Here is a 19,246-nt window from a genome sequence, read left to right on the forward strand (position 1 = left end):
AAGCCGATACATTATAAACCGATAAATCCACACGAGTTTGCACATTTGTATGTGTACGACTTTTTATAAGCTGCGATTGCGCTTTGAACAGCGTGCCCACCCGCACCAGTCGTCCCAATGAACTTCCTGTGATAAAAATTCAAAACACACCACTACATACATATATATACACACATATATATAAAGCATATAAAGCTCCGCACGCCACCAACTACATTCATAAATATCATACGAAGGATTTTTATTTTGTCACACTGTACGCCGATATGTAATATCGTCAGGCATACAATTTTACAATAACTGTATTACGTTTATATTCATATGTACATACGTATACATATGCAAATACAATTGCTGATAATTTTATCAGCTTAAGTTTTGTATTACCGGCTGATCTAAATAAAATTTAGTTTTGTTGTTCTCTTTATTTGAACAAAACAGTAGCCATTGCTTTGGAATTTATGAACGCCACACTGTGGTGGTGAAGCCGAGATGTGTTTACCAAATGTGTGGTATATAATAAAATTTTATTTTGTTTGAAAAATGTGTGGTATACAAGTATAATAAAATTTTGTGCTTGAGATCAACTTGAGGAAGTTCCGCCCGTGTCAGAAACCATATTTAACCATAGTCCGTCACAGAGGCATAAGTGATGATTGGTCTGATAAGTGCTGTGCATATCCACAGCACCACTGTAGGTTTCAAACCCCAAGTTTGACAAAAGGCCTTCAGCGAAACATGTGTCTTTCAACTGTAGTCGATTGGATTCAGATCTGGACTTCCAGACTGCCAATCATCTGTGACTATGAACCCAGGAACATGGTTTTTTAGCCATTGCTGTGTGGTTTTTGACTCATGGGTTTGGTGCGGAATTTTGCTGAAGATCCAACGCTTTGAAGCAAGTACTGCTCAACTGCTTCACCACGCCTTGTAGGAATTCCCCCTGGCATACTTTTGTCCGATCTTAACCTCTTGTCCGCATAAATGAAGAGATGTAACGCCTTTACAAGACACTCCCCGCCAAACCATGGCTGGAGGCTGGATGGTGGCCACGCTGAACCCTTGGAAGAACAGTTTTTCTTTCTCTGCTACCACCAGCTGGTACCGCATCGAGTACTTTCAGAGTCGGAGCGTTTGTATCTTTTCAGGCGACATGACCCAGCCAACGTAGCCACTGGATCTTTATTCGATGCGCTATGTCTATGTCGTCGTAAAGCTAATACAGCTCAACGTTCCATCGCCTGCAATATTCGCCGTTATCAACGTGCAAAGATCCAAAAATCTTAAGCAGAATCTTTTTTCAAATACTCTAAGCGTCGCTTCATCGGATGTTGTCATCGTCCACGCTTTTGCGCCATACGTTAGGACGGGCATGATGAGAGCCTTGTAGAGTGTTAGTTTTGTTCGTCCAGAGGACTTTACTGCTCAGTTGCCTACTTAGTCCAAAGTATCACTTGTTGGCAAGAGAGATTCTACGTTGGATTTTCAGGCTGACATTCTTATAGGTGTTACTGCTGTTTCCTAAACATACAAAGTCTTTTACAATCTCGAAATTATAACTGTCAACAGTGACGTGGGTGCCGATACGCGAGTGCGCCGACTGTTTGTTTAATGACAGGCGGTACTTCGTTTTGTCCTCGTTCTCAGCCGGCAGTCCATCGGCGCCCCCGGCTTTGTGGTTTTTTAGCCGCGTTATCGCTATTCTCACCTTGTCGGGAAGCTGAACGACAATTCCGTCGGCAAAGATTAGGGTATCGGGATTTTCATATTCTCGGTGTCATGCGCAGCTATCACTATTTCGCAGGTTCGAGTAGTATTCCCTCCATAATGTAAGTATGCTCTGGATGTCAGTCACCAGATCGCCGTCTTTGTTCTTATAGGAAAACGCACCGGTCTAAAACCTCCTGTAAGCCGCCGAATTTTCGGGCGTTGTTCCTATTGGCCAGCATCTCAAGCTCCTCGCACTCACGTGTTTCGGCTTCTCGTTTCTTCTTTCGGATAATAAGTTTCCCTTCCTTTTTTAGCTCCCGGTAGCGATCCCACATGGCTCGCGTTGCGCCCGATCGCAGCGTGGCACTATAGGCGGCATCCTTTCTTTCTGTGGCAACATGACATTCCTCGTCGTACCAATTGTCTTTTCGGGCTCGCCGGAATCCGATTTCTTCTTCGGCGGCGGTACGTAAAGAACAAGAAATGTTGCTCCATTGCTTGTGTATGCCGGTTTGTTGGACATTACTCACTGAGAGCAGGAGTGCGAGTCGAGTGGCGAATCATCTGTACATGTACGTTTTCTGCTGCACAGAGCCGTGTGCGCAGTTTGGCTGCAACATCTTCAGTAATGAGGCACGTTTTCACCTCAGTGGATTCGTCAATAAGCGGAATCCAAAAGTGATTGCCGGAAAACCAATGCACCCACAAAGAGTGACTGTTTGGTGCGGTTTATGGGCCGGCGGCATCATTGGGCCGTATTTTTTCCAAAGTGAGGCCGGTCAGGCAGTTACTGTGAATAGTGTTCGCTATCGTGAGATGATAACGAACTTTTTATGGGCCGAATTGGAAGATATGTGGTGTCAACAGGACGGTGCCACTTGTCACACATCTAACGGAACAATGGCTCTTTTGCGCGAAAAATTTGATGGCCGAATAATCTCACGTCGCAGCGATGTCAATTGGCCGAGATCATGTGATTTGACACCGTTAAACTTCTTTCTTTGAGGTTATTTGAAAGAAAAGGTGAACGTCGATAAGCCAGCAACAATTCAAGAGCTAAAGGATGAGATAATTCGGCACATTAACGGCATAGAACCTCAAATATGCCTCAGCGTCATCGAAAATTTGGACCATCGGATGGAGGTGTGCCGCCGAGGCCGCGGCGGCCATTTGGCCGATATTTTGCTCCATACATAATTGAGCCTTACCAATATTATCATAATAAAGAAAAATGACAATAATTTCCTAAAAAATTGTATTTTATTCAAAATCAATATCGGCCCTTGAGACTTAACCACCCTTTATATACATACATATATGAAAATTAACACCTTTCTTCAAAAGCGTCGCACGCAATGCATCCTGCGAGTGCAACGGCATTTTTGGGGTATGACTGGGATGTGATATGCAGATAATTGTGATAGTGTGTGTATCCAACTAAAAGTTGTTTTTATGTTATATTACTTTAACACCTACAACAACACCTGTAAAAAAAGATGTCATTTTAGTTAATAAATTAACAATCCATTTGACGCATCGCTTAATTTTCACTTTGCTGTTAAATTTCTGCAAACATGCACATACATACATACATACATGTACAACCATATGTAGTAACAACAGCTAACAAATCATTTGTTGATTTTAACAATTATGATGCCTTAGATAATGCTGTCGTTTTCATTGCATTTGTTGCTACAAGTCGTTAGAAGTCATTAGGCTGGAAATTAAACATAAACTGTGAGTTTTTTTCTACAATTCAAAGGTAGTTTTATTTTAAGTTTAAACGTTTTAATTCATCTTTTTAAGTTTGAATTTTCACTCCTTCCCGCATTCTTTACTCATTCACACCCATACTCGTATGTATGTATATATGCACCTTTTAGAGCAACAATTTGGTTTATTTAACTAATAAAAATCGGCGCTTTTCAAAGTCTCCAACACCATAATTAGCAGAGTTAAATATTGAAACAATATTGATATGCAAACAATTGTATCTGTAAATGTACATACCTATATATACCATATACGCCCATATAAGTACCTACGTATGTATGTAGGTAGGCATGCGAGAGAGTCGTCAACACGTCAAAGCAGGCGACATCAAAGGTTATTTTTGGCGGCGATGCACTGTGCATCACATAAGTATGTATGTATGTATATTTCCTAGTTTTCTTTTCCTTTTTTGCCGTCTATTAAACACGGCAACTTTTTTGATAGTTTGTGAGGTAAAAAAAAAAACAATAATAATAAGAAGTTGAAAGGGACCACAACAAAGGCACCGCTGGCATATGTTGCGCTAGACGAAGGTTTATAAGTTTGCTGTTTCCGTCCCCTTCTACTTGACTAAGGCCTAGATTCTAAGCAAATTAATTCACGAGCACACTATACTTTAAGGGGGAAGTCTACTGTGACAAGGGAAAAAACAGGCTTATTTTCCGGATTTTATTTCTAACAAAATATTGCTCGTACATAAAATCTATTTAAACTCTTATTTTTATTATATATTTAAGTTTTTGAAAAAAAAATTTTAAGTCAAAATATTCAAAATGGCCGCTGTGGCACTTCTGCAAGCGCAGGTCCGCTTTTCTTAGGTGCCTAAACGGTGTACATGAAATCTTACGTTTCGGTGATCTAAAACAAAAAAACAAAATATTGTTATCATATACATAGTATTGACTCTCGTCTGACGTAGGATTATGTCGATAAAAAATTTTGGCGTTGAAAAAAAAATTCTTGAAATTTTTTTCTTTTTTTTTGCCTAAAATTGATGTTACTATTGTTTATAACAATTTAACAAATAACGATATCAAAAAAATCCTATGTCAGACGAGAGACACTATTACAGAGAATATATAATTAAATTTTTAAGCTGATTCATTTATCAGAACTCGAGATATCGTGTACACCGTATACAAAAACTTAGTTTCGAGAAAAATGCGTTTAAAGTTTCAGCGTTTAAAGCTTTGGAGCGCTTCGGGAAAAGGTCGAAATTTCAACGAAGAAAAATTTAGCCAGCTGTAACACATATTGTACCTTATTTAAGAGGGTTCAAAGCATTTTTTAAGCTAATAAAAAAAAAATCGATTTTTTGAAAAATTCACAGTAGACTTCCTATTTTTTGTGAATGCTGAGGATCTTCGCTCATTTCGTAGTTATATCGGGTGTTTTTGAAGAGTTTTTTGTTGAAATAATTTTTTCATAAAAATCTGGTAGATAATTTCAAGGCATTTATTTTTTTAATATGATATCCCGTATACTGTCCATTCGTTGAGTCCAATTTGTTGACTCTTTTTCCAATAAATCTGAATAATAAATATAAATTAGCCTAATAAGCGAAAATGCTACGCAAACGATGGACATTTGGCGATGCAAGTGTAAATCACTCCTAAAAAATGAATAAGAATCATTAATAAAAAAAAAAATAAATAAAAAAAATTAAAATTGTCCTCAATTCTTGCACGAGCTATATTCTATAGGCACTTAAGCCAATATCCTTACGTAAAATTTTCCACGTAGTTGTTGTTGTTGTTGTAGCAGCATAAACATTATAATTATTTATATGGGGAATGCTGCTGAAGTGACAGTCCTTGCCCGGATATAAATCCGGGTCGTTCCGGTTACGTAGAACCGAGTGTCGTGGGAGCTGTCCACGTAGTCGAACTACATAGTGGTTATGATTTCAGGAATGTTTCCAATCATAATCAATGAGATTATGGGAGGAGCTCTGGGATTACTCAGCAATCGGGCCAGAGGCTGTGGTTTAAGTGTAAACGCAAGCAAAACTGAACTGATGCTATTTACTAAGAGAACCAATTTACCAAACATTGATCTCCCAAAATTAAACAGCGTTAGTCTTATGCTAACCCATCTTAGATCCCAAACACAGCTGGAAGTCCAACGTAGAGTACAGGGTAAAGCAAGCGAATATAGCACTATCTAATTGGTCCTAAAGTAATCGGCACTAGTCTGGTGGCCCGCAATAGGAAAGAAATACAACCAAAGCAAGCTGAACAAGACACAAAGAACAGCGAGTGTCTTTACCACTGGAGCGCTTACTAACTCATCTATCACCATTAGACTTATAAAAGGTTTTTCAATTGGCGCGGGCCGACTTCGGCGCCCTGTGGCAGCCATTTTGTTTTGGTGACATCTGTGAAATCTTTTGTTTATTATTCAGTTGCTTATGCCAAATCATCATGGCAAATTACACGATTGAACAGCACGTTCAAATGATAAAACTTTATTATGAAAATGATTGTTCATTAACGCAAACGTTGCGCGCATTGCGCCCATTTTTCGATAGACGTGGTGGCCCTTCAAAGTCGACTCTTCAACGTTTGGTGGCCAAATTTAAGACAACCGGGTCAGTAAACAATCATCCAACACCCTTACGTTCAAGGAACGCAAGATCAGCCGAGAACATTGCCGCAGTCCGTGAAAATGTACAGCAGAACCCGCGGCAGTCTATTCCTCGCCGTGCACAAGAACTTGGCCTTTCGCAGACTTCAACTTGGCGAATTTTACGTCGGGACTTGGGCCTACACCCGTACAAGATCCAACTGACCCAGGAGCTCAAAGTTGATGACCATAGACAACGCCGTTTGTTCGCTGACTGGGCTTCGAATCGTTTGGAAGAGAACCCCAGTTTTGGGCGAAAAATCATCTTTAGTGACGAGGCGCACTTTTGGATGAATGGCTGTGTTAACAAACAAAATTGCCGTACATGAGACGACACAAATCCACACGAGGTTCACCAGGTGATAATGCATCCTCAAAAAGTTACCGTTTGGTGTGGATTTTGGGCCGGCGGCGTCATTGGTCCGTACTTTTTTGAAAGCGACGTTGGTGAGGCTGTCACCGACAACAGCAAGCGCTACACAACGATGATAACCAATTTCTTATGTCCCATATTGAACCATATAGACCTAGACGACATGTGGTTCCAGCAGGATGGCGCTACGTGCCACACAGCAAACGCCACGATTGACATTCTGCATGAACGATTTGAGGGTAAGGTTATCTCTCGCAGGGGTGATGTGAATTGGCCACCAAGGTCATGCGATTTGACCCCGCTAGACTTTTTCCTGTGGGGTTTCTTGAAGTCTCAGGTCTATGGAAATAAACCACAATCGACCGATGCTCTAAAGGTGAACATAACACAGGCCATCGCTCAAGTTCAGCCGGATCTATGCGGAAGAGTCATTGAAAATTGGACCACTCGGATCTGTTCCACCGTAAGAAGCCGAGGCGGGCATTTGAATGGTGTCATATTCCACACTTAATGGCATATATGCGCCTTTCAAATAAAAAAATAATTTTGTCAATAACTCACACACAGCTTTTTTTTCCATTTCAACATCTATCTGCCCTTATTGAAAACCCCTTTATATAAAAACAATCGCTACTTGCAGCGCGGAGATATAGGAAGCTGGACAACAAGATCGTACGGTCACAGCAAGATCCTCCTACAGATACCCTCGCTGGTCAAAAACAAATCAGGCTGCACAGTTTCCGTCCTTACCTTTAAGAAAGACTTTACGGTACGTTTTCCACCGAGAGCCGAATATAGCAAAGGGAAGGTGAATGGAAGATACGATATCGAAATCTATACCGAGCCGCTCAACTCAACTCATTCGGAGCCGCTCAACCTATTTCAGTTAATTCGGCTTCCTGACTATACCAGCGTGTTCCAGGCAGAACTATTAGAGATCAGTGAAGCATGTAAATCACTAAAACTCTATAAGGAAGTTGGAGTAAGAGTAGCTATCTTTTCAGACAGTCAAGCAGCTATCAAGGCCTTAGATTCCAATTCCACCTCACCCAAACTAGTCTTACAGTGTAGAGAGGAATTAGAATTACTTAATCATTGGCTTGAAATTACTCTGATATGAGTTCCCGGTCATAGAAACATACGGAATAATAAGATAGCCGATGAGCTAGCAAGAAAAGGTTCCGCACTAGACATAGCAGAGGCAGTGACAGTCGCCATGCCACTCAACACAATAAAAGCATCCATTGCTTCACACTATCCTTCTTTGGACGAAAGAAAGTGGAAGCAATTAGCTACATAGCCGTCGTACAAAATACAAAGGACGAATCACCTGTTAGGATCTTCTCAACCAAAAATTTCACGCATCACTGCAACCCTTACAGGACATTGTAAGGTAGCCAGACTCAACCTTGCAATTCCATCTGCAGAAGGTGTCAAGCGGAAGTAGTGACGGAAAGTCCTTTCCACTACTTATGTGAATGTCCAGTGCTAGCTAGGGCAGTACTAAGCTCTTTCGGTAAGCCTTTCTTACCGCAAATTATTGAGATCGCAGACATCGATATAAAGAATTTCCTGCTATACTTGCGTCGCAGTAAATGGCTCTGACTTAAAAACAAACAAAACAAAGAAAAAAACACAAGACATCATCACACTGAAGAATGTGACACACAAATGGTGCTCCATCAAATAGATCAACGAAAGCAACGCAAGACAAGTCTTGCCGGGGCCTTATGCTCCCGAGAGGAGTGAACAAGGAAAAAAAAATCATCACAAGAGAACAGTGGTAGTAAAACGACGCTTGTCGCTAATTAGGATTATTTCAGTAGAAATATTCAACCCCTTCAACAACAACAATAACAACAACGAACTAAAAAGGCCAACAAGTTGACATTTATGCGTCTTCTACAACACTTCGCTCTATGAACTTGGCGAAAAGTTTTTTTTTTTCAAAGTAAATTTCTACAAATCCAAAACGTTGTTCTGGCGTAAAATAATTCATGACTTGACAAACCTTCTTCTTCTTGATTAGCGCAATAACCGCTTACGCGATTTTGGTCGAGTTTAACAAAGCGCGCCAGTCGTTTCTTTCTCGTGTTAACCTGCGCCAGTTGGACACAGCAAGTGAAGCCAAGTCCTTTCCCACCTGATCTTTCAAACGCAGAGGAGGACTTCCTTTTCCTCTGCTACCGCCAGGTGGTACCGCATCGAATACTTTCAGAGCCGGAGCATTTGTATCCGCTGGATCTTTTTTCGCTGGGCTATGTCTGTGCCGTCGTAGAGCTCATGCAGCTCATTGTTCCATCGCCTATGCCGCTATTAGCCGTTGTCAACGTGCAAAGGTCCAAAAATCTTACGCATAATCCTTCTCTGAAACACTCCAAGGGATGCCTCATCGGTTATTGTCATCGTCCAAACTTCTGCGACATACGTTAGGACGTGTATGATGAGAGCCTTGTAGTAGGTGTTAGTTTTGTTCGTCGAGAGAGGACTTTTCTACTCATTTGCCTACTTAGTCCAAAGTAGCACTTGCTGGCAAGCGAGACTCTCTGTTGCGTTTCGAGACTGATATTTTTATCTGTGCTAATGCTGTTTTCTAGATAAGCGAAGTTTCTTACAACCTCGAAAACGTAACTGACAACAGAAACGCCATTCTCAGCAGAAAAAATAGAAAAACACCCGATAGTAATATATATGCACTCGAAGAAATTTAATGCAGGCTTTTGTAGCTGTACCTATAAATTTATGCGTGATTTGGGCAAACTGGCCGTCAAATTAAGAATATTCTTACGATACGCAATATTAATAATTGATGAAATGATGGAGAGAAGAGTAACATTTTTTTGACAAGTTTGACACTTGGTGAGAATAATTATCGGAATGAGTCGACATTTCAAAGTTTGGTGAAAAAAATTCAGGAAACTGGTTATGTCGAGGATGGTGAACGGACTGGCAGACCAAAAGCAGGACGTTCTGTTGAGAATGTTGCTGCTGTAGCGAAAAGTGTTGCTGAACAACCTTCAGCATCGTCGATATCTCGACGTTCTCAACAATTAGGCATTCATGAATCGACTGTTTGGGGGATTTTACTTGTTGACGTGCTCATAGAGCACATTTAAGAAATCTGAAAAAAATTTAAATTTGTGCATATTTTATTTTAAAACAACATTCTTTTTCTTTTGAAAGATCCCTTAATTTACAATTTGTTAAGGGGTTATATACAGTAAGAAGGTTGAAAAAAAGCGAATTTTTCAGCATTTTTTCTAAGAAAACTTTCAAATTTATTGATCTAAAAATTTGCACACATATTATGTTATCTTTTAACTGTATTTTAAGACTTAGTATTAGTAAAAATATTTATTTGGAAAGGAGCTACAGCTGATCTCCGGGAGCTCCTCTAAAAAAAGACGTTTTGCGGTGACCACTATGTCTCTGAACTGGATCCTCTCAAATTGAAAAACCAAACAGATTTCTTTAAATTAATGTTAAATCTAGTAATTCATTGAAGGAATAAGCAAATACATTTTTTTGACAAAATGGCGGTTTCTAAAAAAAATCAATTTTTGAACAAAATTTCGGCCTTAAATTGTTTATAAAAAAAAAAAATTATCAGTGAGAAAAAATCTTCGATTAATTACTAAAAAATATATGTATAGTCAAAAAGATCCTATTAAAATTTGAGACTAATCGGTTTAGCCGTTTTCAAGTGATGTTGGTCACCGACTTTAAAAACACCTTTTTGAGGAAAACGCGTTTAAAGTTTGCCTTGTACTTTGTACGTGTAACTTCGAAAATATTCACCACAACGGTATTAAATGTTCTGTGTGTATTAGGCCGGGTCGATTTGTGGGGAGGCAAAAAAATCGCCCATTGCTCTGTGAAAATCATATTCTAGGGATCAAATAAGAAACTTTGCCGAAGGAACCATACCTCTAAAACGAATTCTGATGTCCCCCAATTTGGGTCGAACTTTTAGTGTCTTTTGTGGGGAGGCAAAAAAATCGCCCATTGCTCTGTGAAAATCATATTCTAGGGATCAAAATAATATTTGAGTCGAACTTTTTAGTTTCTTTTCTCATGTAAAGGCCAAAAATGGTGATATTTTGAAATGATTGTATGGGGAACCCCCAAGGGGAGTTCCAGGGGGTGTGCCACTGGAATGGGTGGATCGGCCGTCCAAAGTTAGTGGGGGTCGGTCATGCATTTGGACTCGATTGGAGCACTCTAAATGGGTCAAAGTGGGATTTTTCGTTCGACCCAAATTGGAGGCAATGAGCGATTTTTAAATCGACCCGCCCTAGTGTGTATTCTTAAATATATCTACATTAAGAAAATAAAATTTAAAAAAATCGATTTTTTGAAAATTCTAACTGTATATAACCTCTTAAATTTCCCTTCACTAGCGACAAAGGTCCGTGAACTAACTAATATATTAATTGCTTTATTTTAGATTTTACAAAACATTTATTTAAAAATATTTGAATCTTTTTCTCCGATTTCCCATTTCAGATGCCTACACAATATGGAACTTGCGATTTGTAAAACAGAGTTGGCAACTACCAGATTTATGCTACCAACTGCACCGGCCTCTTTCTACCAGAAGAATAGCGCTCACTTTAGTGAGATACTCAACTTCAACACAAATTATTTGCTCAATAAAAATAATCCAATCAACTGTAGTAGTAGTAGTAGTGGTACTCAAAACAACAACAGCAACAGTCAAAATAATAGTGTCTGTGTTAGTGCTAGTGCTAGTTCTAGTCAAGTCAATAATAATCAAAATATTAGTGTTAACAATAACAATAACAATAACTCAGTTTCAAGCAACAGCGACAGCTGCAACAACAACAGCGTTAGCGGCAGCGGCAGCATGCGTCTGAAAAAGAATCGGAGAGTGACTTTCCTAAAAAATCTAATTGAGGTGAGTGTGCATCTTGAAAGCAAAAAACAAAGAAAAAACAGCAACAACAACAGCGAAATAGATAGATTAATTGAAAACAATGCCAATGCGCCTTATTAAAATGCAAGTGTTGCATGTATTGGCCAGGTTTGGCATTTAGTATGCATCGCATGTTGCCAGCATTTGCATAATTTGTTCTGCATTCACATTCACACGCACGCCGTTCATACTTCACTGCATTCGAAAGTGAGGGCTCAGTAGGGTTGCTCTCATTTAAGTTGGCTTTTTTGTTATTTGGTGGAATATTGAAAAACGTTGCTTCATATTTCTGTCTTTATGATTGTCCTTAATAGTAATGGGTGTACGCGTTCGGCTAAGGCCTTTATGCACAGTGACCAGATTGATCTATTGTGTGCCCCTAATTACTTAATAATAATTATTTAGTATACCGAGGAATCGAACCAGCTTCTTAAGAAGGAGCGATTTTAGGTCTTCCTCCTCTAGTAGGTACGAATCCAGGACTCTGTGACTCCTGTGGCCTAATGCTTCACAGTTGTTGATTCAGTGTTCCATAGACTTCTCGTCATCACAGCAGAACCTGCACAATCTTGTACTATTCTGTCAAAGTGTCTATTACAGGCAAAGTGACCTGTAAATGCTCCACAGAGTAATCTGAGGCCCTTTTTATCTGGGGTTAGAGTAGATTTTGCTCTGTTGGCATTGCAGTTCAACAACTTTTTGGAGTGATAAAGACCGCTTGCAAAATAGATTAACGAAGCCAGACTGAGTCTTGTCGAGGCCCTATGCTTCCAAGTGGTGTGAACAAGAAAAAAAGGTCGCTTATGCCATTCCAGTGTTCCCTGATTTTAATTTGGCTCCATTTTTTGGTTTCCTGCTTTATATTATTTTTGTAAAAGCCGGAAAATGGAGTTGGTTCAATAAATAGCCCTTCTGCCACTTTTTTGGCATACAAGTCTGCCTTCTCGTTTCCTTCGTGTTTCTCATGTCCTGGTACCCAAATCAGTGATACCTGAGTATGAGTGGCCAGTTTGTTGAGTGCATTGTTAAACTCTATTAGGACTTTTGACTTGAATGTGAAGCTATGCAAGGCTTTGAGAACCGATTGACTGTTCGAAAGTATTTTAATTTTTACTTTCTCGAGCCCTTTTGGATATGATTTCCACTGTTTCCATTATGGCAAAGAGTTCCGCATGGAAAATCGGGATATCTGTTAGGTGTTTGTGTTAGTGTTAGGTATTTGTGTGCTCTAGGCCCTACTATTTCTGCTCCTTGGAGCGTTTTGGAACCATCTGTGTACCATTTTTGTGAGTTATGATTTAGCCATGTTGGGTTAGTTTTCCACTATTCCCTAGACGGGAAGATAACCTTGCATATCTTTATAAAATTGAGTACGGGTTCTGTGAGGTCATTCGCCTGGGTTATGCATACTGCATGTTGAAGCTTGTTTAAGTTTGTCCTTAAAACTGGGAATTTTTTATTCTGGCCACCAGTCCAAAGCTGTATGAAAGCGCAACTGGTGGTATAACCGGATATGTAAATTTGGTGCCGCAAGGAACAGGAGCTCTCGCAATTCGCTCCGACCTGTTTGTAAGAATGGTGAGTATCGTGATGACGTTTAACATCCAAATGCGTGTAGAGGCTTTTTGGCCGGATGTGGAGTTGCATTGCGTGAGGGGGGCTGGACCCAAAGTACAGCAGAGGTTTAGGCAGAGGCCTCGAAGCACGCCAAGGTGGCGCATTCTACACCACACTTTTAGCTGTGCTTTTGAGCACCGTGGCATATGACCGACGTCATCAGGTACCCACGAAAAGTCTACCGGACGCTGCCTTTAAAATTTTGTTTACACTTCTAAAACAGATACAAGCTGTATGGGCAGATTTTTCATTTTGGTGTTTCACAGAGATTCGAACCAACGACAATTTTACTTACGCAAGCTAAAAATAAGAACACCCCTAGTGTGCAGATTGTTTGTGGGGGAGTTGACTTTTTTAGTTACCCACATATTTACGTTTATACTTATGCATACGCACTGCCCACTTTATTAATATATAATACATAATTTATTTTGGTTCGTTTAATGACAGTGACTGCGTTTGTTCTTGGCATAAATATCTGTGACCATAATTTGCGTGATATGAAAATGTGATAGAAATTTTAAAACTTGCATATGATTATGATAGTTTTCTTAAAATATAATATTACTTACTGTAGGGAGAGGAGTAAAATGAAATAAGAAGTTAATATAATGAAAAAAAAAAAAAACCTCAGCGTTTAGAGCTGGCTTTGACTGCATTGCCATTTTAGATGAAATCATCTATGTAAGCAAACTATGACCACTGCAAAAAACTATAAATGAACAGAACTATTGGTAAAACATTTTACACTGCTCTTCGAACACTGAGCCTATGGTCGAGATGATTGTTTAATTGGCTCAGGATAAGTTGCTATAAATAACTTCAATCTTTTATACTCAAAAGTGGATACCTCCAAAATGAGCTGTTTAAAGCCTCAACAGCTTCTTTAGCCGTTAAAAACCTTGACTTCCCATTTTAGTTTAGATGCTCGGGGGGAAAAAGGAATCAAGATGTGCCAAATCAGTGCTATAAGGCACATGACACATTAATTCGAACTTTCGAGTGCTCAAAAACTCTCCTGTGTGAGCCAATACTTAAGAGCTCATGTTTTCTTGGTGAAGGATAGAAGACGATTCGTCTTTGACGGTTTGTTTTTCCCCCTTGTTCACTCCTCTCGGGAGCATAGGTTCTGTGGTATTGTTTTTACACCGCCTCATGAGATGTCGGCATCTGCTAGTTCGCGCAACATCGACCTTCTCAAAATGTCTTTTTGGTCGACCGCGGCCTCTGCTCTCTTGCGGATTCCAGTCAAGTGCCAGTCGTAATGCTATCTGGTGGTTTCTCAATGTGTGACCTATCCTTCGCCACTTGCTGCGTTTGATTTGCCTAAGGATGGGTTCCTCATTCGTTAATCTCCACAGTACGTCGTTAGGGATGGTGTTTGGCCATAATATTCTTCAGATGATGTGGAGGCATTTGTTGACGAAGGATTGTAGCCTCTGTGTGATGGTGTTAGAGACCAGCCATGTTTCGCTTCCGTACAACAATACGGACTTCACGCATGAGCCGAATATTTGTAGTTCAGTGCGCCTGGAGATTTGCAAACTCTCCCATACTGCATGCATTCGCCCGAATGTCGCCCTTGTTTTGTTTAGCCTGCAGTTGTCATCTTCATCTGCTTCACCATCTGCCGTGATGACGCAGCCGAGGTAGGAGAAGCTTTCGGCAAATTCCAACGGGCATCCGTCAACCAATATCTGCCTTTCGTTGTTGTGGTTAACTCTCATAGCCTTGGTCTTGGCGATGTTGACCTCCAGTCCGACAGTGCGTGCCAGCGCGACTAGTCTGTCCGCCTTCGCTTGCATGTCAGAGAATTTGGGAAAGAGGAGGCAGATGTCATCGGCGAAGTCCAGGTCCTCAAGATGTCTGGTGAAGCTCCATACGATGTCTTTTTTGTGCAGGGTCAGTTGGCTCATGACGTTATCAAGGACGATGGCGAAGAGAAGGGGCGACAGGGGACAATCTTGCCTTACGCCTGCGTTGGTAGTGAATGGGTTGCTGATATCGCCTTTGTGAAACACTGCCAGTTCGGAGTTCTTGTAGAGGGCTTTGATGAGGCGAATTATCTTGGCGGAAACTCCCTTTCTACACAGTGCCTGCCATATTGCGTCTCGATTGATAGCGTCGAACGCTTTCTTAAAGTGCACGAACAGCGTGTAGAGCGGGGAGCGCCATTCAACTTACCAAAAAAAAAACAAATAAAGCTTGTTCAGTCAGAGGCAGGCAGAACAATTTATCCTTCTTTTTAGAAGTGAGGAGTGGCTCCTAAATTTGGAAAGAAATGACAACTTACGAACCCTCACTGGATACTATGCGGGACATTTTTGTCTTCGTTATCATTTCAGAAAACAAGCGTCTGGTGCTATTGCGAGTTGGGTGTATGTGGAGCTCTCGCAAGACGAAGCCCAAGGAAGTGTTTAAATTCATCAGAAATCTTCAATTATAAATAAAGGGTTTTCCAATAAGAGGTAGATTTCACTTTTGAAGCTGTCGGTTTTTAATATTTGACATGTAGAAACTACGCCATTAATAAAAATGGAACGATACATGCTCAAACAACGCATTGAAATTATTTAAATTCACTATAAAAACGGTGGAAATTTGGCAGAGACGGTTCGTAAAACTCAAACATTTTTGGGTCATCGTGAAGCACCCTGTCGGACCGCAATACAGAAGTTGGTGAAAAAATTCGAGCTGTTGGGACAAGTGAGTGATGTGACGAATAAAACCCGTGCACGTCGCTCAAGAACAGCCGAAGATATTGCTGTTATAGCCGAAAGTGTTGAAGAAAACCTAGGTTTGTCCATTCCACAAACGTCATTACACCGTATTTTGCATAAAAATTTGGGTCTTAAGGCTTATAAAGTCCAGTTAACACAAGAACTCAAGCCGGCCGATCATCAACAACGTCGTGTCTTTGCTGATTGGGTCGTTGAAATGTATGAAAATGATCCGGAATTCCATCGAAAAATCATCTTGAGTGATGAGACCCATTTGGACCTCGGCGACTTCGTCAATAAGCAAAATTGTCGGATCTGAAGCTCAGTAGATCCCAGAGTTATTGTTGAAAAGCCCCTCTATCCTCAATGTGTGACTGTTTGGTGCGGTTTATGGTCCGGCGGAGTCATTGGACCTTACTTTTTCGAAAATGAAGCTGGAGCAACAGTTTAGGTGAATGGATTGCGCTATCGAGAGATGATTAACGATTTTTTATGATCGCAATTGGATGGTATTGATTTGGACAACGTTTATTTTCAACAAGACGGCGCTACGTGCCACACAAGCAACGAAATTATTCTTTGAATATCAAATTAACACCTCTTATTGGAAAACCCTTTATGCAGACTCGCGGCCAATCTCAACAGACCAATTCAGGAGCCGCAGTGTAAAGATATCGGTCTGTAGTTTATGAAATCAGCATTCTCATATCAGATTTAAAGATGATTACGCCTGCTTTTACAAGAACAGAAATTCGAAATTAATATTTTACAAAATAAAAATTAAGGAGCAGTTCGACTGTCGTTTAAATCAAAGAAATTACGCTTTCAATCGCTTTCATTGTAAATTACTTTGATTTTTCATATTGCTCGTTTATTGGCCGTCTTCCGCTGCGTACGCGTAAAGTTCACATTTGAATATGTAAGATATGTGCCGCTGCTGAAGACAGCCGGCGTGGCTGGCAACCTACTGCATTAGGCATTCGAATAAATATTCTTACACACACACGCACATGTGTAAGTCTGTGTGTATTTACATACTTATGTGTGAGTATATCCTCTTTTGCGAATGAGTGCTTTAGAAATTAACGTGTGCCTCAGCATATTGGCCATGCCAGTCACGTTATTAGCCAGATTTGTGCAAAGCCAAATGCAACCAACTATTTTTTTTATAGAAACACACATACAGACATACATACAATGAATAGGAATGAATATTGTTGTTGGCTTTCATTTAAAGTTATCATGCAAACGCACACAAATATTAATAAGTATTCAAATATACCACGCACGCATACATACAAACATTTGTACGAGGGGCGGCAAATTAGTTCGCGATTTAAGGGACTTAGCGGTGACTCATTAACTCATTACGAATAGTTAGTGTAAATAACCATCCAATTCGCATCTTCTTATGTAGGACTCGGCTATTTTAACAAGTCTCGGTCGCCATGTGACGATAGTGAGCGAAGAGAACGTTCAAAAAGTTCAAATATTAGTACTGGCTGATCGAAAAATTAAATCGTGGCAAATATCAGAAGAACCACAGATTAGCAAAAAAATAAATTAGAGAGATGTTACAAAAACTTTGGCTACCGCGAATGCTGATAAACAGCGGTGATGGGAAAGTTTACACCGCTCGAGTTGCGAGGTATGCCTTGAAATTCAGAAATTGAACGGAATAACACCAGACTACAGCCCGTACCTTCTTCGCAGTGACTTTTTGCCATTTTCAAACTTAAAAAGAGGCTTTAGCGGTCGAAGAGCATCGGATGACAGTGAGAAGATGGCGGTCATAGAAAACCATTTTGAGGAGAAGACGGAAATCTGTTGATCAATTGATCAGAGATCAAAAACCTGTTGCCAAGACCAAAGACCTTGGTGTAATCTTCGATGCCTTTCTTTGTTTTATGCAGTAACCACATCAGTTCAACAGGAGGTTCTCATCCGAACCTTTACTTTGGTTTTCATTGGGGGAGGATTTTTACGTGGCGGTTCCCAAACCCAGCGCACAAACGGATGCTCGCCCTCAAACGGATGCTCGGGAGGTACCCAGAGGATACTTGGACGAAGTGCGGAAGTTGTAAGCTGCTTGGACCATATGCAGAAGAATCGTTCTGGCCACACCCAAGTGAATGGCAAAGTTAGCACGGGAAAGAAATGGCTGATACGCTTTGTTGAACTCGGCCAGAATCACGCAAGCGGTTATCGTGCCAATAAAGCAGAAGAAGAGAAGAAGGACCACATCAATTCGATTATATCTAAATCATATGCTGCGTTTAGCTTTCTTCGTCGAAATGGTTCTAAGCAGATCCCTTACTCTATACATCTTTGTTTCATCCAAAGCTTGCATAGACTGCATTCATCTGGAGACGTCATTATAAATTTGCTATTGATGGTGTTGAGCGTATTCAAGATGTTTTCCTTAAATGTGACCTTTCTTCACTAAATATCTCTACTCCCATTCCTACGTACAATTCCTGCTTCCTTTGATCAACCTTAAGTTCCGCTTGCAGTCTTTCAGTGTGGGATTACATAAGGTGATTAGGCGGCGTTCAGGACGATCTAAGAAGCATAGGAGCGACCAACTATCATAGTATGGCTATGGACCGTGATGCATGGAATAAAATTATGGAGGAAGCTAAGGTTCACACCGAGCTGTAGTGCTATGCATGACGATGATGATGATGATGATGGTAGGTTAGACCGTTGCCGATTCATTTTGATGACACAGTAGCTATTACTCGTTAAACCATTTTGTTTAAAATGCAAGCCCATTGATCTGGCTGACACTAATATCACTAAGGTCATCAGTAAACGTAGTGGCGTGCCACGCGTGCCACGCGGGTCAGTGTGAGATTGTGTCTAACGGACTCTTCCTCCTACTTATCTTGCAGCTTCTGCAATAGTCGAAATGCGGTACGTTCAATCTTTGAGCATGTTGACTTATGAGACAGTGGCCTGTAATCAAAGCAACTAACATAGAGACGTTTCTCCTTGACCGATTAAGTAGCGCCTAGCGTCCCATTTTGGCCAAATTCTTTTTGCAGCATTACATGTCAAACTATCTAGACAACATTGCAAGAAATGATGGAATTAGTGAGAACGTCACCAAGAGATTTACTCGCCGCTTGGATATCGGAGTAAATATAGATTTCCCTGCAGGAGGTCACATTGTTGCTTTGCCAGAAAGTTACCTAGCTGGGCTAGAATTTCAGCCAAAAATATGCTACAGTGATTAAGAAGACGAACCGAAACGCTTACTTTTGGTTTCTTTCAGTAGACACCAAAGCCAACTTGGGCTCTGAACCCTTTCTAAGTGTCAATTCTGCATCGATTCAACTATGGATTGTCGACTTCATGAGGTCTACCCATAGTGGACGTTAGTCTGGGTTGAACTCGTGCAGAGTAGCCAAGTGCTTTGGGAAAGAATGAAACAGGAAAATAGCGACATTTCTCCTAAAACCATGCAGAAAAGACCTGAGAGTACTG

The 19,246-nt window shown here is 40.5% G+C and overlaps 1 protein-coding gene across 1 annotated transcript in view; it reads left to right on the forward strand.

Moving 5' to 3' along the window:
* Positions 1-19,246, forward strand: part of LOC128855444 (putative uncharacterized protein DDB_G0283051) — a 168,095-nt gene that overhangs the window by 49,771 nt on the left and 99,078 nt on the right. Inside the window, exon 2 of the mRNA XM_054090350.1 lies at positions 10,991-11,402. Within this exon, the coding sequence (XP_053946325.1) occupies positions 11,004-11,402 (399 nt within the window). The 5' untranslated portion in view covers positions 10,991-11,003. The remainder of the gene's footprint in view (positions 1-10,990; positions 11,403-19,246) is intronic.

The sequence above is a fragment of the Anastrepha ludens genome, chromosome 2, assembly GCF_028408465.1.
Source record: "Anastrepha ludens isolate Willacy chromosome 2, idAnaLude1.1, whole genome shotgun sequence".
In the NCBI taxonomy this organism is placed as follows: domain Eukaryota; kingdom Metazoa; phylum Arthropoda; class Insecta; order Diptera; family Tephritidae; genus Anastrepha; species Anastrepha ludens.